This window comes from Vicia villosa, unplaced genomic scaffold, assembly GCF_029867415.1.
Source record: "Vicia villosa cultivar HV-30 ecotype Madison, WI unplaced genomic scaffold, Vvil1.0 ctg.000027F_1_1_1, whole genome shotgun sequence".
NCBI lineage: Eukaryota > Viridiplantae > Streptophyta > Magnoliopsida > Fabales > Fabaceae > Vicia > Vicia villosa.
Window position 1 is genome coordinate 157768 of NW_026704959.1, and position 23819 is coordinate 181586.

General features: G+C 35.9%; 1 protein-coding gene across 1 annotated transcript; it reads left to right on the top strand.

Annotated features, from left to right (window-relative positions):
• Positions 1 to 2583: 2583 nt before the first annotated feature.
• On the top strand, positions 2584 to 4461 carry LOC131622251 (ankyrin repeat-containing protein BDA1-like). The gene is made up of 2 exons (XM_058893277.1): positions 2584 to 3240; positions 3712 to 4461. Exons 1-2 carry the CDS (start codon positions 2584 to 2586, stop codon positions 4459 to 4461), a joined length of 1407 nt encoding a protein of 468 aa, XP_058749260.1.
• Positions 4462 to 23819: the final 19358 nt, after the last annotated feature.

The following is a 23819-nucleotide window of genomic DNA, read 5'->3' on the forward strand; positions in this document are numbered from 1 at the left end:
ACAAAGGAAAAGAGAAAAGTGAGTGAGTGTGATAGGGAGATTGATAGAATAATTTATTATTAGTTTTATTAGTATTTTGATGTATTAGATGATATAATGTTTTCTAGAATATTCTAATAGTTTTGGGGCTTTTAGTTATTTATCCATTAGGAAAATTATATATGTAGTGTCTTTGACACATTTTAGAGTATCAATCAATGAAAATCAAAGTTATCTTTTATCTTTTATTTTAAGTCCTTTTTTATTGTTCTTCCCCTTTCCTAGTTTAAACCCTAGTTTAGAACAATTGATAGGAGGAAGCAATTCCTACCAAGGTTCTAAACTAGGGTTTAAACTAGGAAAGGGGAAGAACAATGAAAAAGGACTTAAAATAAAAGATAAAAGATAACATTGATTGATACTCTAAAATGTGTCAAAGACAATACATATATAATGTTCCTAATGGATAAATAACTAAAAGCCCAAAAGCTATTAGAATATTGTAGAAAATATTATATCATCTAATACATCAAAATACTAATAAAACTAATAATAAATTATTCTATCAATCTCCCTTCTCCCTATGAGAGTGATGGTAACAAAAGGGTAATAGAACGATAATCATATAAGCCACTTTATCATGCATGTTAATAGTTATTTTCCACGTCCAACGACGTCAAGTGCAACTTACTCACAGTTTTCACTTCAAACTACTTTATATTATTTCTCAAAAATCTCTCTCTCTCTCTCACGGTTAAAGAAGAGAAGGTAAATTGAGCTACAAGGCTCATTTTTTCTTTAATATATCAAATCACTAATAAAGGTATGAAACACTTATATTTTAGAATCTCTTTATTTTAATAATACTTTTCTTCTACATATGGGTTACCAACCATGGGCGGATCCACATGTAGACATACTGTGGCTATAGCCACACCAAAAAAATAATATTTTTTTTACTGTTAAGCTTGAGGCAAGTGGAGTTGTTTGTTTCATGGTAAATGGGACTTTGTGACAGACAAGCCTTGCTTGTTTCACAATACTTGATCAAATATTTTGTGAGATGCAAGTGATACAATAAAGTTTCAATTAATGGTTTATTCAATCTCACAAAATATATATATATATATATATATATATATATATATATATATATATATACTCCAAGAGTATATATAAGTAATAGTTTTCTTTCTCTACATTTAATTACTTATTATTTTTAACCACTAGATTGAAAGAAATCAATGGTCTAGATTTGGAGTAAGTTATAATGACTTACACCTGAAGTAAATATAACCCTCTTCTGAGGGCATATCATATGAGAATGACTTTTTTATATGAGAATGTGAGAATGAATCTGAACCATTGGATTTTAAAATAAATGGTGGAGATTATAAGTGAATCTTTTTTTTCTCTCTCGTACTTCATTTATTTTAATAATGGGGAGAGAGAAAAAAAGATTCACTTATAATCTCCACCATTTATTTTAAAATCCAATGGTTCAGATTCATTCTCACCTTCTCATATAAAAAAACCATTCTCATAAGATATGCCCTCACCCTCTTCTATATATATATATATATATATATATATATATATATATATATATATATATATATATATATATATATATATATATATATATAAAGTATTTTTTTTCTTTTTAATATTTTAAAAATTAGACCGGTCACTAAATTGTTGAGGATGAGTCACTGATTTTTTAATCGAATTCTTAGATTACTGGTTGATCCTCATGATTAAACCATATTAAATCGAATAATTCAATTAAATAAATTGGATAATTCAGTCGAATAAACAAGTCTGAATAGCAAAACTATATAGTTATTAAACTGGTCAAACCAAATCACTCAATATCTAAAAAAATCACGACACCGAACAAGTTTTTTAAAATTTCACAATTTCATAATTTTATAAATTCATTCTTTAAATTTAAATTTTAAATATAATCATCGGACATAATAAGTGCAAGTGTCTGATAAATTTAACTTCAAGGAGGAAAAGTTGTTTCAAATAAGTTATGAACAAACTCTGCTTATATTTTAATTTTATAGCTTATCCGTGGATTTTCCCAAATCGTCAGTCCACTGGTTTTTATTAGTTTTGGTCGGTTCTGGCTGGCTCTTATTGGTTTGATAGCTTATCTAATCCAACAATAAAATTAGTCCGATGACCCCTTCCAATTCCTGATTTAACTAGTCGGTACCGTTTAATTTTTGAAACACTATCATCTCCTCTCAAACTTCTCTTTTATATTTATTAATCTTTTATATTTGATAAACAATTTTCATTAAAAATATATTAATTTAAACAATATTTTTTAATGTATTTATTTTTTTTATTTTTTTATATTTAGCCACATCAATATGCATTGTCTGAATCTGCCCCTGTTACCAACACCTTCCAATGGAAGAGTATACTTTTGCGAGACAACATGGCATGTGAGCGAAGTAAAGAATATTGAAAGGAAATCTATTAAATACCACACATGTTAAATGAACAAGAGGAGTACATGTTTATTTATTAACAATATTTGCAGAGAACCCTATATCTTTCACACTTCACTCAAAACTTATAATATCAAACATGAACACAAAAAGTGCTGACAAACTGAAACATTCAGCTGAAACAGGTAACATAGATCTACTCTATGAAGTAATTCAACATGATCCGTATATTTTGGAATTCATAGATAATAACAACCAATTTGTAGAAACTCCTTTGCATATCGCTGCATCTATGGGTCATCTCGAGTTTGCCATTGAAATTATGCATTTGAAACCTTCATTTGCTACGAAGCTAAATTTGCAAGGATACAGTCCCATTCATGTTGCTATGAACCGCCTCCGTCCTGCTATGGACAACCCCATAGATCCTGATATGGCTAGCAACATAAATGTGATGGTGTCTAAATTGGTTGGCATCAATAAAGATCTTGTTAGAGTTAGAGGAAGAGAAGGCTTGACTCCACTTCATATTGCGTGTCAAAATGGGGAGGTTGATCTTTTAGCTAAATTCCTCAATGCTTGTCCGGATTCCATTGAAGATGAAAATGTGAGTGGTGAGTCTGCTTTGCATATTGCTGTGAAGTCTAACCAGAATTATGCCCTTAAAGTACTACTTGGCTGGCTTAGAAAAAATTTTCAGAGAGGTGCTGGAATGCTGGAAACTAAAATACTGAACCATAAAGACAAAGCAGGCAACACGGTTTATCACATTTCAGCACTTAGTGATGATCCAGAGGTAACCTTTTGCAATGATTAAAGTCACATGTTTACTTCTTTTTTTTTTGCTACCCTATATATATATATATATATATGGTTTGAAGTTGTGCCTCGGGTTTTCTAAGACCCTGTTATAATATAGCTCAAAATATATTATTCGAGTATGCCACTAGGCAGACGGTTAGCTACCGGACCTTAAACAGTAATGATGTAGTTGCACACTTAACTTAAAATCACATTGTAGTTGTGGTATGATGTCTTTGTGGAGGTTACCGGCTTACCGCATTAACAATATTGCAGTCAAAATTAACAATGGAGAGAATGCAAATTAAAACAATGAATGTCACATTTGAAATACGAAGTGTCTGTTTACTTTAAAATATTTTTCTTTTTCAAATATGTTATAATTAATATGGTATGAAGAAGTAGTTGTAACATGAACTATCTCTAACAAGTTGTATTTTTCATTTATAATTACTTGGTAGCACAGTTTCTTGCATTGCTGGTACGACACTTCTCTCAATTTCCAGCAAAGTTCGGAATAGAGTTAAATGCACTGAATTTGAAAAACCAAACAGCAGTAGATTTAGCAAGCACTCCACAGAAGAAGAAAATGTTGGAAATATTTGGAGTAAAAAATGGATCAAAAATCACTAAGGATCCGACACCTGCAGAAGAACTAAGTTCACAAACCTCAGCTTTTGATAACATCATAACTGGCATGCGTAGAATTAGAAGGAATATATCTGAGGAGCAGCGTAACACTTGGTTGATAGTTGCGACTCTTGTTGCAACTGCAACCTATGAATCAGCATTGAATCCTCCTGGTGGAGTTTTCCAGGTTAGTTCTAGTGATGACAACAATGTGAAAATCAAGTCTACAGATTTGTATTATTCTACCCGAGGAAATGCTGGGAAATCGATCTTGTCAAAAAATAGTTTCGCCGTGTTTTCATCAGCGAATTTGATTTCCTTTGCTACATCAACTCTAGTAATGATTATTCTGACCCCAAGTGAAGCATTAGGAGACCAACTATTTGGTACAGTTCTATGGTTTGGTGTTTGCTATCTAACTGGTTTGCTTGCGATATCTCCTACACATACCAACTCCATTATTCTTTACATCCTGATCTCTTTCATTGCATTTGTCGTGAGTATTTTTTGGATATTTTCCGAGTACTTTGGTTATAAGCAATCTAAGAAAATAATGCAATATCTCCGCAATCTATTAAGTAAATAAGTTTTCTCAACAATCTAAGAAGTTAATAAGTTTTATTGAATTTATGTCTTTTTTTTTCTTTTCTATTTTATGTGTACTAGTATGGCACCAATGTGGTCCACTTTATATTTTATATGCGATTGATTGTTATAATATATATAAATCATCTGTTTTCATATTTTTTTTAATATGTGATTATTTACTATAATTTATAGGCTACCTTTAGTTATAATTTGTTATCTGTACACTACAATCACTTCCATATTTCCATATGAAAAAAACATTTAACAATAGTTGGAAAAGAAATATAATAATGATGGTGTTGGTGTTGTTATGTAGAGTGTTGTTGTAAACATGTTACTTATCATCACGGGACCACTACAAAAAAATAGTCATCTGTCACGGATAGAAAACCACGGTCATGCACTAGTGGTCTAAAGTATTTTTTTCAATACGCAATAGAATTAAAGGGAGCAAAAGGGATGCTCCACCCCAATACAAAGAGGGTTACACAACAAAGCATAAAAGAGGTTGGATGTTCCAACCATAAAAATTACATAAAGGCAACCTCTTATAAAAAGAATCAAGCCAACACCACGAAACAAAAACAATCTCCGACATGCACTCTATGAAACTAAAGGAATCATTTCTGAAGATGATAGCGTTGCGCTTAATCCACAAGGTCCAGATCGTAGCTAACCAAACCACCGCCAAAATAACTCTTTTTGAAGAGCAACTAATCTTAGCACAATTATAGAAGAACTCTATAAAATCCTCTAAAGACAAAAACTCCCCAACTCCAAGCCACATATAAACTCTACGCCAAATTCTAAGCGTCACTTCACAATCCGAGAAAAGATGCACGAGAGTTTCCTCCTTCGAAGAGCAAAAAACACAAATAGAGTCTCCTACGTCGTTCAAAATTCTCCGACTCACTAAATTATCTTTAGTAGAAATTCTATTGTGAATAAATCTCCAACAAAAAAACTGAATTTTGGAAGGCACTTTTATTTTCCAAAGATGAGCAAGAGCCCTAACCTTTTCAACATTCAACGGCGGACCCGAGAGCTTTCCTTTGAGGAAATCGTAACAAGACTTTACCGAGAAAATACCTTCCGAATTCAGACTCCAATTGAAAGAATCTGCCTCATCCTTGTTTAGAAGCTTACGGTTAAGGCAAACGCGAAAAGCTAGGAAAGCTAGCAGCACCTCATTGCTGGCAGGAACAACCGCTGCCGGAACTGAACCTCCAACATCCTGCGCAGACATAGAAACCGTCCCTGGGCCAGCAGCACCAACAGCAACTCTCTCCATCCCGAAAACATTCTCCACCGCTGCAGAAGCAGTGCTGCCAGGCGCGAAAATGTTACAAAAAGACCACTGCCAGCGGTCATCAAAGAAATCTCCTGCAGAAGAAACATATTGCATATGATTGTAGGCCATGGAAAAGAGATTAAGATAGCATTTCATTAGAGATTGCTGTCCAGTCCAGTCCGCATACCACAGAGGAGTAGATTCCCCATTACCCACATTAACATGAATAGCACTAGAGAAGTTTTCCAAAAGAAGATTTTCATAGTTATCCGACACAATTAAATCTCTCCACCATATAGAGTATTTTTTATTCACCACTAATAAATCTCCTACCAGAACCTTAAGCTTAATATTACCATAACGCGCTTCTAAAAGATCTCGCCAAACCGCTTCTTTATCCGGAAGAATACGCCATTTCCATTTACTTAACAAAGCCACATTCATGATTTCCATATTTTTGACACCCAAACCACCCTCTTCCCGGAATTTACACACGGTATCCCAACACACCCAATTAATGGAACGTTTAAGCTCACCACCTCCCCAAAGGTACTTGCGTTGAATAGAACACACCTCATTCAAATCCTTCTTGGGATCCTTGTAAAAAGAAAGGGAATAAATCGGTAGAGCATTGATAACCGAGTTAATAAGGACAAACCTCCCCACCATACTAAGATTTGATCCTTTCCAAACCGGTAATCTCTTTTTAAACGTTAAAAAGAAATCCCTCCACATAGATAACTTCCTAGGATTGTCGCCAACCCTAACACCGAGAAATTTGAAAGGTAAAGACCCTACTTTACAAGAGAGGAAACTAGCCGCGGCTTCCATGAACCAATCACCCGCATTAACCCCATACAAATTACTCTTATGAAAATTAATCCGTAAGCCCGACATCATCTCAAAGCCTCTAAAAATTGCCTTTAAGCTCCACAAATTTGTTAGAACAAGATTTGTTCTGATCAATATTCTTAGTTTTGATGATAACAAGGATATGAATTTTGTGTGAGATAATGTGGTACTCTAATACATTGCAATTTCCCTTTCATGAAATATATAAAGAGTATGCACAAATCAGCGCTCAGAAGCTTTGTCTCAGAAGGTTCAGCATGCAACATCAGAACATGGTCTGGCAAGACATCAGAAGATGGTCAAGGCAGAATCAGAACATGGGTCTATGGAAGCATCAGAAGAACTTGAGATCAGAAGCAGAAGCACTGAAGTTCTCATGGTATCACGCTCAGAAGCATTTCAAGGTCAGAAGACAAGAAGATGCTATGCACCAAGCTGTTTGACTCTGATGATATTCAAACGTTGTATTCACAAACATCAGATCAGAAGAAAGTACAGGTGGCAGGCTACGCTGACTGACAAAAGGAACGTTGGAAGCTATTAAAGGCAACGTCAGTAGACACAGCGTGAACAAGGCTCGAGGTAGTTGACAAAACAGTGAAACATTAAATGCAATGCTGTACGGAATACGCAAAGCATTAAATGCTCCCAACGGTCATCTTCTCAAACGCCTATATAAATGAAGTTCTGATGAGAAGCAAGGTCACCAATCCTGAATAAACTTATTTCTGAAAAACTTGCTGAAACGCTGTTCAAACTCAAAGCTCAGAAACTTCATCTTCATCAAAGCTCACTACATTGCTGTTGTAATATATTAGTGAGATTAAGCTTAAACGTTAAGAGAAATATCACTATTGTGATTATAGCTTTTCAGAAGCATTGTAAAACTCTTATTTGATTACATTCATTTGTAAGTAACTAGAGTGATCAAGTGTTGATCAGGATACTCTAGGAAGTCTTAGCTTGTGTCTAAGCAGTTGTAATTAGAGTGATCACGTGGTGGTCAGGATACTCTAAGAAAGTCTTAGCTTGTGTCTAAGCATTTGTTCCTAGAGTGATCAGGTTGTGATCAGGATACTCTAGAAGACTTAGTCGTGGGCTAAGTGGAAAACCATTGTAATCTGTTGCGATTAGTGGATTAAATCCTCAGGTGAGGTAAATCACTCCGTGGGGGTGGACTGGAGTAGTTTAGTTAACAACGAACCAGGATAAAAATAACTGTGCAATTTGTTTTTATCGTTCAAGTTTTTAAGACTACACTTATTCAAACCCCCCTTTCTAAGTGTTTTTCTATCCTTCAAAATTTGCCAAATCACACTCGGAAAAAATCAAAGTGTCGTCCGCGAATTGAAGCAAATCCACCTCCTTCACATCATTGACTTTAAAACCACGGAACTCTCACCTTTCTTTACTTTTATTCATTAAAGCCGTGAGGACTTCCATCACAAGAACAAACACAAAAGGAGACAAAGGATCTCCTTGACGGAGACCTTTCTCCACCACAAAGTCTTTATTGGTACTACCATTAACAAGCACCGATAACGAATTGTTAAAAATGCTACTACCCATCCACCTCATCCATCTCTTACCGAACCCCATTATTTTAAAGACATATCTAGCAAAATTCCAACTTACTCTATCATAAGTCTTTTCAAAGTCTACCTTCAAAATCATACAACTCCTCCGCTCCCTTTTAGCTAAATCTAGCACCTAATTAGCTATAAGGACTCCATCCGAAATGTTTCTACCCGGAATAAACGCCGTTTGATTCTTCGAAACCAATTTACCCACCACACACCTAAGTCTTGCCGCCAACAACTTGGCCAAAATCTTATACAAACTACCAACCAAACAAATAGGACGAAATTCCTTCAAAGTTTGTGGATTCTTGACTTTTGGAACAAGAGTAATAAAAGAAGAAGTACAAGCTTTGGTTAGAATTCCTTTATCATAAAAGTCCTTAATACACTTAAAAGAATCCTCCTTCACCACCTCCCAATTTAAATTAAAGAAGTCCAAAGAATACCCATCCGGCCCGGGACTTTTATTACCATCACAAGACCAAACCGCCTCCTTGATTTCTTCTTCCGAAAAAACTCTCTCCAACCAAATCACCTCACACTCCACCAACCTATTAAGAGAAAGACCTTCCGGAACCGGTCTATCCAAATCCTCTTCTTTAAAGAAATTGTGAAAGTAACCACGAATCTCCTCTTTAACATTTACAACTCCTTCGACTCTACCGTTATCTCCTTCTATGGAAGTGATCGCATTACGTCTTTGCCTCTCCTTTAACGAATTATGATAGAATCTAGTGTTTCTATCTCCCTCTTTCAACCAAAGATTGCGAGATTTAAGTCTAAGCATACTCTCTTTGATTTCCATACCGTTTCGAAGATCACAATAAGCGATCCTTCTATCTTGGACCACTTCATCATTATTACCTCCTATATTGACCTCAATCTCCTTATCCATCACATTAATGCCAACCCTCTCCTCCTCCATCTTAAGATCAATTCAACCAAAAACCTCCTTATTCCACCCTTTAAGCTTCTCTTTAAAGATTTTCAACTTCTCATAAAGTACAAAATCTCCCCTTCCTTTAACAACCATCTTCTTCCATTCAACCTCCACAAACTCCTTAAAACCATCATGTTTGAACCAAGAATTAATATACCTAAAAGGTTTAGGGCCCCAATCAAGCTTACCCACGCCTAACCGAATAGGAGCGTGGTCCGAAAAATCTCTTTTATCAATCCTTTGGTCACTAACCTCCCACTCCTCAATGAGCTTTTTTGAAAGAAGAAATCTATCAATTCTACTAAAAGCTTTGCCATTATCCTTAAACCAAGTATACTTCCCTCCGACGCAATTTAAATCAATCAAATCCATTTGTTCCACGAAACTCCTAAACTCCTCCATACCTTTAGAGAAACGAGAAACTCCCTCCCCTAATCTTTCTTCCTTCCTCAACACTTCATTGAAATCGCCTACCACACACCACTCCTCTCCCCCTCTACTACTTTTCTTGGATAAGAGAGAACTCCAAGTAAGATACCTTTCCGCTCTATTACACGCCGCATAGATATTGATCAAATTATAGCCTACACACTTCCAATTAATATTAATCCCTACATACACTTTTCCCACAAAGATGTAGTTTAAAGATAGGGATCCTCGCCTCCACAAAATCACCATTCCTCCCGCTGCTCCAATAGAACTGCATGTGGTCCACTCAATGTCAGTCGAACCCCCAAAATCACGAGCAAAAGAATCATTAAAAGCCGGTAACTTAGTCTCTTGAAGGAAACAAACATCAATATTATTAGAGTGAATTAAGAAACTAACTCTCTTCCTTTTTGAAGACAAACCTCCTCCCCTAATGTTGTATGATAACAGATTTTTGGAACAGACAAAATATTCACCTTCGCACCACTGACACCCTCCTTATCCCTTAGCTCCATAGCATCAATTAAGCTAACAACCTCAGAGTCCTTCCTAGAGCTAACAACACCCGAACTAGAGATGGAATTCCACACCCTACGCCCAATCTCAGAATTTCCTTTTAATATAACATTACAACGAATAATTCTAGAGTCGGCATGAGAATCGGGAGAGAGGAACTCACCAGAAGAGATTGGATCAACAGACGAGGAAGAATAAGACCCTCTGCCGTCCACCTCCTTAGAAGACGCCTTTCTGGGGGAAATACACGCAAAATACGACGGGGCAGCAGCGACTTTCTCCCCCAAGTCCGCCACCTTTTTCAATTTAGTAGCCTTTTTCTTGAACTGCCGCGGTGGAAGGATGTTTCTGCTTGTCACTATATCTTTGCAAGCCTAATCAAACGATACAGGCCTACAAGACAAGCCTAAAGCGCCATCCATCCCATTAACCCCAATAAAGTTATCTGGAGCATACACTTGAGTTGGGCCCACTTTGGAAAAAACAAGACCGTCTGAATCCCCCACTCTGCTGAAATCTTCACTTATCAGATCCTCATTTAATGCGTTGGACTTTATTGCCTCGGTAGACTCGCGAAGTTCTCTAACAAAAGAGTCAAAAACCATATTTTCCTTCTCAGACTGAGAAACTAAACCTTTTGATGAATGGTGACGGCTGTCACGAAGGACTTATTCTGCGGCAAAAGAGCTATCTTCATCCGACCCATCACATCTACCTGCCAAAGACTTACCAACCTCCGCCGAACACTCCTCCCGTACAGTATCCGCTAAAGAAAACTCCTCCACCGATTGAATAGATGAGTCAGACTTGGACTCATCCCCATTCCTCATCACTATCTTCTTAGCATTGGACAAAGAACAATCTTCCATGATAGAGATGATGAATACCGAACCATCTATCACTGGTTTTATCCTATCTTCCACCCTCCTTGAAAAACTGGTTCTAATACAAACTGTAGCTACGTCCATTCTAGACTTTAAAGTTGTTCCTTCATCACTTTTGACATAACAACCATAAAGCTTCGCTACCAATTTGAATAACTTTCCCCCCCAAGCATAACAAGGAATACCAACAAACTTAATCCATGCCAACCTCTCTTTATCCACATCTGACGGAACTCAAGGTTTTATAGAACTAAACCATTGCTCCCACCATTCTCTCCTCTTTACGATGAACGCTTCGACCTCTCCTTCAATCAAATCCTCCAACAAACAAAGATTAGGCCCCAGAAGCGTAACTCTAATAGAAAAAATGCCCTCTTCCAAAAAATACCTTTTAATATCATCCTCTGCTCCTGGATTTTTAAAGATACTTGTATAAGCCTTTCTATATTGATTGAGATCTTCAACACCGGGGGAGAAGGCCACAGACTTAGACAAGTTAAAATCTTCTACAGTAGACCTGTGGACCAACTTATTATTCAGAGCTTCAGCATAAGATTTCCCCTGATTACAGCCACCTGCCCTATTACTATGCCAAGATAACTTCTTCACTCTCGACGCTTCGCCATAAAGCTTTGAACCAACCTTCTGATCAGAACTCGTCTGCTCTGGACAGGCTCTCTTGAATCTTAGGAAGTTCACGTGCAGTTTCCTTCCGTCAAGAAACATATTGTCCAGTTTGATCTCAAGGGATTTTTCATCTTGCACGTTAGCGTAACGCACGAAACCGTACCTCGTGCCATATTTATCCCTTTTAGGGGGAATCACAAACTCCACAATATCTCCATAGTCTTTGAACTCGTAGTATAAATCATTGGCTCTCCATCTAGCACCGAACTCAGTCACAAAAAAAGAGACAAAAGATTCACCTTCCCTTGACTTTACCTTCCCCTTACCTCCGTTAGCAATGTCCCATCTAGAAGACAACTTCCTGCGATGATCCACCTTCTTCCAAACACCAGCACCAACGTTTCCTTTTAGAGCCATGCAGAGAAACTCCACGAAGAAACACAGAAACCAAAAGGAAGACGACAAAAGTTAGAGAGAAGGAGGAGAACAAAGAACCACTTTCTCTCTCATCATGTATAGTATATTTTAATGAAAATAACAGTGGTCTAAAGCATAAGCTACGGTTTTCTTGTTTGAGCCACGTTTTATAGGCATTCGTGGTTTGTATAGGTGTTAGCTGGAAATTTAAATCATTTGTTAAGAAAGGTTTAAGAATGTTATATTCTGAATACAGGGCAAGCAGGCCCATAGTCCAGGACCTCAAAAAAAGATGGGGCCTCAAAATTTAAGTTTGTGAGTTCTGATAATTAATGTAAAATTTATTAAATATTATATATTACAATAGTATGTCAATAAGTGCAATGGTGCAGTGGTTGTGTTTCATATATCGGTTTTCCAATTTGGACTGCATTCTCTTTGGTTCGATTCCCCTTTCAATAAATTATTTAAAATAATCTTTATGATCCTGATAAATAAAGTGTAGTTTAATTTAATTTTATTATTTTGTTATAATTTTTTTAAAACTTAAAATATCATTTAAATTTAATGTTATTTTAAATTAAAAATTTATAAAAGATTATTTTTAAATTATATCGTTTTAGAAAAATTATGTAATATTTATTATATTAAATTTTTTAATAATAAATATTTAAATAATTATATGTTATCATTATTCTTTTAATTTATAAAAAGAATTGAAAATACAAGTTGGAAAATGCATTTGGAAAAATGTCAAATAGAATCAAACTCATGCAATTGGAAAAATGTCATTAAACTCTTTGCCCGTATGCGTTATTATATTTATATATAATCATCTTCTAATCATTAAGAATAAAACCTAAAAATGAAAAATGAAAAATCAAAATTAATTGCCTAGTGTTTTATTAGGGGTCCATTTGTATTAATTTCCCGGGGCCTCTTAAAAGTCAGGACCGACCCTGTCTAGATAAAATAGCTTGAAATATGGCTTTATATAAGCTATTTCTTTTTGGATTTATTTTATGAGGACTTGATACGTCGAAGAAAAATACAGCTTCAAGTGTGTAAGTGAAAAATTCTTGAATATGGAGAAGTATGCTTCGACAACTACGTTGGATGGTTTCAAAAAGGCTTCTAGCGGGAAGAGTTTGAAATTTAAACTTACATCTGTTCTCCAGAAGAACACGTGGTATCATTAGAAGATCTTTTCGTTCGAAATATCGAACATGGCACTCATCTATGTAGATACCGTTAGGGTCGAATCATTATAAATAGGAATCTATGATTTTAAAATTAGTGTGTTTTTCACATTGTATACAAAAATCACTTAAATACTCGAAGTACCGGCACGAGAGAAAAGAGTCTGTTGATCATGTATGTATGAAAACACCATTGTTTTCTTTACTTTAAAAGTCATTTAGTTTCATAAATTTTCAGTATTTCGCCATTTACTTTCCTTTACTTTCAGTCAGGAACCTTTACATTTCTGTCAAAACCTTTACTTTTCTGTACTTTACAATTCTTACAAACCTTTAAGATTCAACTTTTACATTTTACCAAGTACTACGTAATCGAAGGTTTATTCTTAATTCTTGAACAATACTTAGTTTCTTTTATAAAAGACTCTTATTCTTATTCATAAATTAGAAACATGACCACTTATGAAATGAACTTATGGAATGCTAAAACTGATACACATGTGATCGGTAAAATAGCAAGTGTACTATTTTGCCTCTGTAGTAATAATAGGGAAATTCCCCGAATGTCGATCTCAAGGACTGCACGTTAATATCGAGTTTCAATAGTGGTTCAATTAAACAAAAACTATATTTGGAGTTTTGTTTGCAAATTGTGACTAACAATAATTAAATAAGCAGAAAAATAAATTGGCTTTTTGACAAATATGAGTATTATGCTAGGGTAAAGTGTGTGACTATTTCTATAATAACCTTGTATTTAGATCTCCTCAACTAGTTCATACTATTCAATTACCAGCCCTTTAGATTATTTTCCCCTAAGTCCTTAGCGGGAAAACCTTTGAACATTCATCCTAAATCCTAAGTCCTTAGAGATTTATTATGAAATCAAGCAATTGTTTTATCAAGAGTTAACCGATAACTATAGGGTATCCCTAGTCCTAGGTGATATCTACTATAGTCTAATCGTACAAAAACCTTAACAACCGCGGTCCAGCAAATCGTTAACCGTAAATCATTCTTTGTTTGTCCGACAAAGAAAGCATAAAAACATTGTATAATCAAATTGAATAATAAAACATGCAATTGAGGAAATCAAGAATTCAAAGTCATTACAAGATCCAATCAGGGACACCCCCTAGCATTGGGGATTAGTTACTCATATTGTTCAAAGAAAACAAAATATAAAATAGAGACTTTACAAGAATTGAGATGATAGTTGATCTTCAATCGCTTCCGTTCATGAAAACCTTCTTCTCTCCCAAATCCTTGTTTTCTCCCATCTTCAATTGTGCTTCTTCTCTCGGCCAAAAAGTCCTTTTCTCCTTCTCCAAATCACTTATTTATCCTCATTGGTTTCCTAGTCTAGGTAAAATACCAAAACTGCCCTCTGGTTCTTTAAAAAACAAAAAATGCTGAATTTCTAAAATCTGACGCGCAGGCTGACACGGCCGTGTCAGCTGACACAGGCTGACCGTGTCAGCTTCTACCACTTTTGGGAAGAATTCTTCAGCAGGTCGGACACGGCCGTGTCACTTGACACGGTCTGACCGTGTTCGACTCTGCCTCTTTTGGCATTGACTTCAACATCAAAGTTGTAGCTCTTTTCGTTAGCAAAATTTTGCCACCGGAACCGCGTCATTCTGAGTTACGAAGCTCCAGTTATGATCAAAATACTACACGCCTGTCACGATTTTCAGCTTCTTTTACACCAACACTTGTGCAATTTCCATCTGATCCAGAATTAACCTACAACCACCAAGTAGAGAGATCAAAAGCACCTAATAGCCAAAGATAAATGGCACAAAAACAAAATGCATACAAAATAACTAGAACTAGATGAATCAAAGAAAAACACTTAAAAACAACCACAAAGTGTTACCAAGTATGGCGATCTTATGCCGAATTTATGACGAAATTAAGTAGAAATGGTGACCGATCACAACCCCAAACTTATCTCATTGCTTGTCCTCAAGTGATGCAAGAGATCAAACAGAGGTCATCTTAAACTTTTCTTTTCCACAACATAGTCGATGTCTTTCGCAACTTACTTCCCTTTCTTGATTAAGCTGTTGGGCTTATCGAACCTTGTTGCCCATCACACTTCACAATAGAGTGTATTTCACCTGCAAACTTTTCACACTTCTCACATTGTCTCTCGGGGTTAGAGTGTTTTTCGCTCAACATCATGATATGCAATATCAACCCTTGACTTTGCATACATCCTACTTTCACTACACAAAAAGAATTCACACACTTTTGAGGGCTTTTCAGGTTATAACGGGGCTGAGGTGGAAGGAAGGATAAACAAGGAATTGATATGCAAATGGTTTATGAACTAGCACTTATGTTATTCTTCTTGTCTTTGTGTTCGGTTTTGTGTGAGGGGGTTTCTTCTTATACTCTCCTTTTTACCTAATTACCGGGTAATCAACATCGTTCGAGTTTTTCAAATCTTTTTAGGCAAGTGTTTCAAACTATTTTTTCTTTTTGTTTTCTTGTGCTTTACACACTTTTCTTTTCTCTTTTTTTTTCATATCACACTTGCCCTTTATTTTCTTAAGCACCACCCCAAACTTACAATTTCACACAAGTTCAAAAGAAACAATAATTACACAAGTGCCAAACAAAAATGATAGAATTATGGTTAAGGATGGCATGTGTGGGATTAAACAAACAAGGGGGAATGGCTCAACGGGTTTAACGAGGGATAAAACAAAAATAAATGAAGGACGGAAAGGCTCTGGGGAGGACAAACAAGTGCCTCAGTGTGTGATTTCATATTTGTACTGTGTCGGTAGGACAAACGCAAAATTAGAGAGATAAAGTCATACCTGATTTCACTCTCATGATGATCTTTACATGTGTTTGGCTTTTTATGTTCCTCACCATGTAGGCTAAGTTCGCAGCTTCAACACACCCTTTATGTCATGTGACTTTCCTTTCCGGCTCGATTTCACCACTTGCCTTCTCAGTCCAGTTCTTCAAGTTGCGTCCGACACTTTCGGCTATGTCCACTTCCAAAGTACCTCGAGAGATTAAGTTCAGGTTGCACCTTTCATCCACTAACTACCATTCATCATTCATTCGGCATCCATCACTTAATCTATAACACAATGTCAACACAACACACAAACAAAAAACAAAAAAAGATGGAAATCAACTAAAAGCAACTGAAAAGAACCCCTCCCACACGTGAACTAAACATTGTCCTCAATGTTTTAGAACCAGCCTTGGAGAGTTTGCTTACAGAGGTATTGCATTCCGATGATCACTTCCTAGCTTCCACTAGAGATGCTCTCTTTTATTTCCTGAAAATAAAACAAACCAACAGAAAAATTAATTATTAAAACCGGGGGTTGCCTCCCACGAAGCGCTTCGTTTAACGTCGCATGGCTCGACGGTCCATTGACCTTTATTAGGGTGGCATATATGATACAAAGAACACATCATCTTTTTTCTTTCTTTTGTTTGGTAGCAATCCCATGAACTTAAAGTATTGATAATGTTGCTGCCAAATCCTCTTTAGCTTGATTTTATTGAACAAGGCATAAATGTCTTCCAATACTTTGTCGATTTCTTGTCTTTCATATGCCTTGTTATAGAAATAGTTTTTGGGGATACTCTTTTGTTGAAGATTTTCATGTGGGATGTCCATATCTTCACAAATTGTTAAATTTATGGTTTTATCCAAAACTCGATCATCTTCAAGTTTCCTTATTTCTTCTTCCCCACATTTATTTTTTACCTCAAATTCTTCTATTCTTACTACATCCTCTTCATCTGATGTTATGTATTTTTCTTCTGGTTCAACATATTCTTCTTCCAACTCTAACTTTCTCCAAATAAACCTATCTGGATAAAAGTTAGCTTCCTTACATTCATTCATAAGGATTCTTACCTCCCTCTTATATGCTTTAAAAATTTTAGTCGCCTCTTCCAAAGTGACTCCCGAATCAGACGACCAACATGCAGGAGATACAGGTGGCAATGTATCAAAACAATACATGGCTACAAAACTCAGAAACTTTGTTAGTAGCAAAGTATAGAAGAATTCATGAAGCAAAAATAATCTGACTTTTTTTTTCTTTTTTTTATGATAAAAACAAATTCAAATAAACAAAAACAAAAACAAAAACAAAATTTTAGTTGACGAGCAACAAAATTTCAATTGAACTAAAATCAAAACTCTATATTTTAGCAGTCCCATGCAACGGTGCCAAAAACTTGATCGATAAAATAGCAAGTGTACTATTTTGCCTCTGTAGTAATAATAGGGAAATTCCCCGAATGTCGATCTCAAGGACTGCACGTTAATATCGAGTTTCAATAGTGGTTCAATTAAACAAAAACTATATTTGGAGTTTTGTTTGCAAATTGTGACTAACAATAATTAAATAAGCAGAAAAATAAATTGGCTTTTTGACAAATATGAGTATTATGCTAGGGTAAAGTGTGTGACTATTTCTATAATAACCTTGGATTTAGATCTCCTCAACAAGTTCATACTATTCAATTACCAGCCCTTTAGATTATTTTCCCCTAAGTCCTTAGCGGGAAAACCTTTGAACATTCATCCTAAATCCTAAGTCCTTAGAGATTTATTATGAAATCAAGCAATTGTTTTATCAAGAGTTAACCGGTAACTATAGGGTATCCCTAGTCCTAGGTGATATCTACTATAGTCTAATCGTACAAAAACCTTAACAACCGCGGTCCAGCAAATCGTTAACCGTAAATCATCCCTTGTTTGTCCGACAAAGAAAGCATAAAAACATTGTATAATCAAATTGAATAATAAAACATGCAATTGAGGAAATCAAGAATTCAAAGTCATTACAAGATCCAATCAGGGACACCCCCTAGCATTGGGGATTAGCTACTCATATCGTTCAAAGAAAACAAAATATAAAATAGAGACTTTACAAGAATTGAGATGATAGTTGATCTTCAATCGCTTCCGTTCATGAAAACCTTCTTCTCTCCCAAATCCTTGTTTTCTCCCATCTTCAATCGTGCTTCTTCTCTCGGCCAAAAAGTCCTTTTCTCCTTCTCCAAATCACTTATTTATCCTCATAGGTTTCCTAGTCTAGGTAAAATACCAAAACTGCCCTCTGGTTCTTTAAAAAACACAAAATGCTGAATTTCTAAAATCTGACGCGCAGGCTGACACGGCCGTGTCAGCTGACACGGGCTGACCGTGTCAGCTTCTGCCACTTTTGGGAAGAATTCTTCAGCAGGTCGGACACGGCCGTGTCACTTGACACGGTCTGACCGTGTCCGACTCTGCCTCTTTTGGCATTGACTTCAACATCAAAGTTGTAGCTCTTTTCGTTAGCGAAATTTTGCCACCGGAACCGCGTCATTCCGAGTTACGAAGCTCCAGTTATGATCAAAATACTACACGCCTGTCACGATTTTCAGCTTCTTTTACACCAACACTTGTGCAATTTCCATCTGATCCAGAATTAACCTACAACCACCAAGTAGAGAGATCAAAAGCACCTAATAGCCAAAGATAAATGGCACAAAAACAAAATGCATACAAAATAACTAGAACTAGATGAATCAAAGAAAAACACTTAAAAACAACCACAAAGGGTTACCAAGTATGGCGATCTTATGCCGAATTTATGACGAAATTAAGTAGAAATGGTGACCGATCAACATGTCCTAGGATCAATCTAGCCAATCCCGTAAGTTACCAAATTAAACAGTTTGGAAGACTAGCGGTTGTTTATCAGAAATCCCTGGTAAACAAATTGGCATGCCAAGTGGGACTAGAGTCGAAAGTATAAAAGTTCATAAGTTTCATTAACAAATTGTCTGTCCCTTTAGTTAAGAATATATCAAAACATTGTATGAACCTTAGGAGTGGTAAAACTACCAACAGTTCATAACCAATACCTAAGAGAAAAAATAACAGAAAGATGGCTCGTAACACCCGTATTTTTAAATTATTAGATAAATTGAATTTTGGTTAATTATTTAATTAAAATTTAGTTTATGAATATTTTTGAAAATAATGGAGTAAATGAATAAGAAGAGAATATTGGACTTTTGGGGGTGTGAGGTGTAATTAGTGGGTGTATGAAGTAAAAAGCTCTACACTTAGTCCTAATTATATTATTATTTTATTATTGAGAAAAATAGAAAAGAAAGGGGCAAGAGAAGAGTTGGGAGAAAAGATTTTATCGTAGAAGTGAGAAGAGCAAAGGAAGGACAATGAAAGAATTCTACGTAAAAATGATGTTGGACTCAACTGCAATGAAAGACAACTTGCCTACAACATTTTATGAAGCAAAAAAGTTGGTGTTGAAGTTGGGCTTAAGAGTAAGAAAGATTGATTATTGCATTAATGGTTGTATGTTGTTTTACGATAATGAGTTTGGTACTCAAGATGGATTGTTGGAGGAATGTAAGTTTTGTATGAGTCCAAGATATAAAGTTCGCAGTAGAGCCGTTAACACTAATCAAGACCGTGTAGCGGTAAAGTTCATGTTTTATCTTCCGATAATACCAAGGTTAAAAAGAATGTTTGCTTCAATGCGCAGTGCAAGTCAAATGACATGGCATCACACAAATAAAACTAGTTCAGGCACTATGCGGCATCCATCTGATGGCGAGGCATGGAAGCACTTTGATCGAATACATCCTAATTTTTCCGCAGAACCTAGAAATGTCAGGCTTGGATTATGCTCAGATGGTTTTACTCCTTATGTTCAAGCGTTGGGAATTATGTATTCTTGTTGGCCAGTTATTGCAACCCCTTACAACCTCCCTTCCTGAGATGTGCATGACAAAACCATACATGTTTTTGACGTGCGTCATTCCAGGACCTTCGAGTCCAAAAGTAGGAATTGATGTGTATTTACAACCTTAAATTGATGATTTGAAGAGATTGTAGATTGGAGAATGGACTTATGATGTATCACGTAAAGAAATGGTGTAACAGAAGAGAGTTGGAGTTGAAGCCTCTACCGAATGGAAAGTTATTAAAACCCAAGGCTTGTTTCACTCTGACTTCTCAAGAAGCTAAAGTTGTTTTTCGATGGCTAAAAGATTTGAGAATGCCCGATGGGTATTCATCGAATTTATCAAGGTGTGCTGACCCTAACATTGGGAAGTTGCATGGAATGAAAAGTCACGATTGTCACATTTTTATGGAACAATTGCTACCAATTGCATTTGGCTCGCTACCCAAACATGTTCTTGATCCACTAACTGAAATTAGTCAGTTTTTTAGAGATATTTGTGCGTCAGCTTTAAAAGTGGAAGACATAATGAAGTTGGACCAAAACATTGTAATCATTCTTTGTAAGTTGGAACAAGTATTTCCGCCTGGTTTCTTTGACTCCATGGAACATTTACCTGTGCATCTTGCATATGAAGCTTTTCTTGGTGCACCAGTTCAATATAGGTGGATGTATCCGTTTGAAAGGTTCATGGGTGATTCAAAGCGATCAGTGAAGAATAAAGCAAAAGTTGAAGGTTCTATATGTGCACATTACCTGCATCGAGAAACATCACATTTTTGCACTCATTATTTCAATCACTTGATGTTAACTCCTAGAACCATACGGAATCCGTTAAATGTCAACCAGAGGAGTCAATTCACCTTATCAATATGCGGTCTTCCAGGTCGACCTTCTGAAAAGAAGAGTGTGCATTGGTTTACCCAGAAAGAAATGCAATCCGCACATGTCCATGTCTTGATCAACTGCGTATCTTGAGTAAGTTTACCCAATTTGTTTTACCTTTGTCGACAATGTCTATATACCAAACTTATTAAACTTATGGTGTATATTTTGTAGGGAATTTAACAATGCTTATTTTCATAGTACCGGTGTACAGTCAACATCCGGCATCATTCATGCTCAATTTCCCTTATGGTTCAAGCAAAGATTGTCTAGCGTGTTTCCACCAACTCCAGAAATACTACATTTGAGAAACTTGGCAGAAGGCCCTATCCAAAGCGTAAATGATTGGCACACATACTTCGTGAACGGATATAAGTTTTACACTGAGGCATGGACCGAAGGGAAAAAAACCATAAACAGTGGTGAATTTGTAAAAGGAGTTACAGATGGCGGTGAAGACGACTTTTATGGAGTTACTAAACATATCTACGACTTGGTATACAATTACTTGGATTTAGAAAATAAAGTTGTCTTGTTTTATTGTGAATGGTATGATCCAAGTAGAGGCACAAAAATAGACAAGTCATACGGTACTGTTGAGATTCAAATGAACCGGAAATACAAAGAGTATGACCCTTTCATAATGTCAAATATTGTTAGGCAAGTTTATTATGTACCTTATCCTTCATTTGTAACACGTAAAAGAGGATGGTGTATTGTAATAAAAACAAAACCGCAAGGTCATATTGAAAATGGCGATCAAGTAGAAGATGTTGCCTATCAAGTTGATGACGTTGATCAAATTAATGGAGTGGTTGCAGCTGAAGACATTACAAGTTTGTCTGATACAACTGTTGAGGGACATCAAGTTGATGCATCTATATTGTTTGTTGAAAATAATGTGGATGAAGAGAATGATGAAGAGTTTGAATCCGATGACAATAATGAAGAGAATGACGAAGATAATGATGAAGAGTTTAAATCCGATGACAATAATGAAGAGAATGACGAAGTGAATGATGAAGAGAATGATGAAGAGAATGATATGGATAACGAAGATGAAGAATAACTAAACATTGAATGTAATATCTATTATATATCTATTTATGTGTTAATGAATATCTATTTATGTGTTAATGAATATTTATTAAATTTGTTAATGAATATATATTGATCTTAATGAATTTATTATTTTTGTTGATGAATAATAAAATAGGTAAAATGCCACCTAAGAGTAGAAGATGTTACCTATCAAGTTGATGACTATCAAGTAGAAGATGTTGCCTATCAAGTTGATGACGTTGATCAAATTAATGGAGTGGTTGCAGCTGAAGACATTACAAGTTTGTCTGATACAACTGTTGAGGGACATCAAGTTGATGCATCTATATTGTTTGTTGAAAATAATGTGGATGAAGAGAATGATGAAGAGTTTGAATCCGATGACAATAATGAAGAGAATGACGAAGATAATGATGAAGAGTTTAAATCCGATGACAATAATGAAGAGAATGACGAAGTGAATGATGAAGAGAATGATGAAGAGAATGATATGGATAACGAAGATGAAGAATAACTAAACATTGAATGTAATATCTATTATATATCTATTTATGTGTTAATGAATATCTATTTATGTGTTAATGAATATTTATTAAATTTGTTAATGAATATATATTGATCTTAATGAATTTATTATTTTTGTTGATGAATAATAAAATAGGTAAAATGCCACCTAAGAGTAGAAGATGTTACCTATCAAGTTGATGACTATCAAGTAGAAGATGTTGCCTATCAAGTTGATGACGTTGATCAAATTAATGGAGTGGTTGCAGCTGAAGACATTACAAGTTTGTCTGATACAACTGTTGAGGGACATCAAGTTGATGCATCTATATTGTTTGTTGAAAATAATGTGGATGAAGAGAATGATGAAGAGTTTGAATCCGATGACAATAATGAAGAGAATGACGAAGATAATGATGAAGAGTTTAAATCCGATGACAATAATGAAGAGAATGACGAAGTGAATGATGAAGAGAATGATGAAGAGAATGATATGGATAACGAAGATGAAGAATAACTAAACATTGAATGTAATATCTATTATATATCTATTTATGTGTTAATGAATATCTATTTATGTGTTAATGAATATTTATTAAATTTGTTAATGAATATATATTGATCTTAATGAATTTATTATTTTTGTATATGAATAATAAAATAGGTAAAATGCCACCTAAGAGTAAAGATAGTGGTAAGAAGAAGTCCCAACGTCCGAGGATAGTAGTATGTGACGCGCCTCACTCGGCCGTGTGTCCCCCCCCCCTCAGAGTCATGTTGATCCTATGTCTTTAGCCAGTACTCGGGCTTTTATCCCATTACTCTCCTCCCACAAATTCCCGTCTGGGGTACCTGCATCTTTCCAGTACTCAGGATCCAATTTTCCTTTCCAATCGACTCAGATGCCGCCATCCTTCCAGCATACTATTGTCCCCTCATCCTTCCAGCAGGCAGGAGGACCTAGCTTTCAATTCACACATACTGGTGTGCCCTCGCCCAGCTTTTCATTCGCCCATACTGGCCTGCCTTCATCCTTCCAGCAGATTGGAGGATCTGGTTTTTCATATCTCATCCAGATGACTTCATCCTTCCAGCAGATGGGACGATCCAGCAGTACACGTCAAACACAGGCTGGACGATCTCCTAGTCCACGTCCGACACAGGCTGAACGATCTTCTAGTCCACGTCCGACACAGGCTGGACGATCTCCCCATCCACGCCCCACACAGGCTGGAGGATCACGCACCCCACATCCCACACATGTACTAGCACGTGAGGTTGATGAGGCAGTTGATGAGATAGATGGAGCTGAACTTCGTGGGAGGGCTGATCCCGATGAGATTCATGTCGTTGACGGTAGATTTTGGATTTGGCCCAAAGGAAGCAAGTAAGTTTCCTATTTAAAAACTTTTATAGTA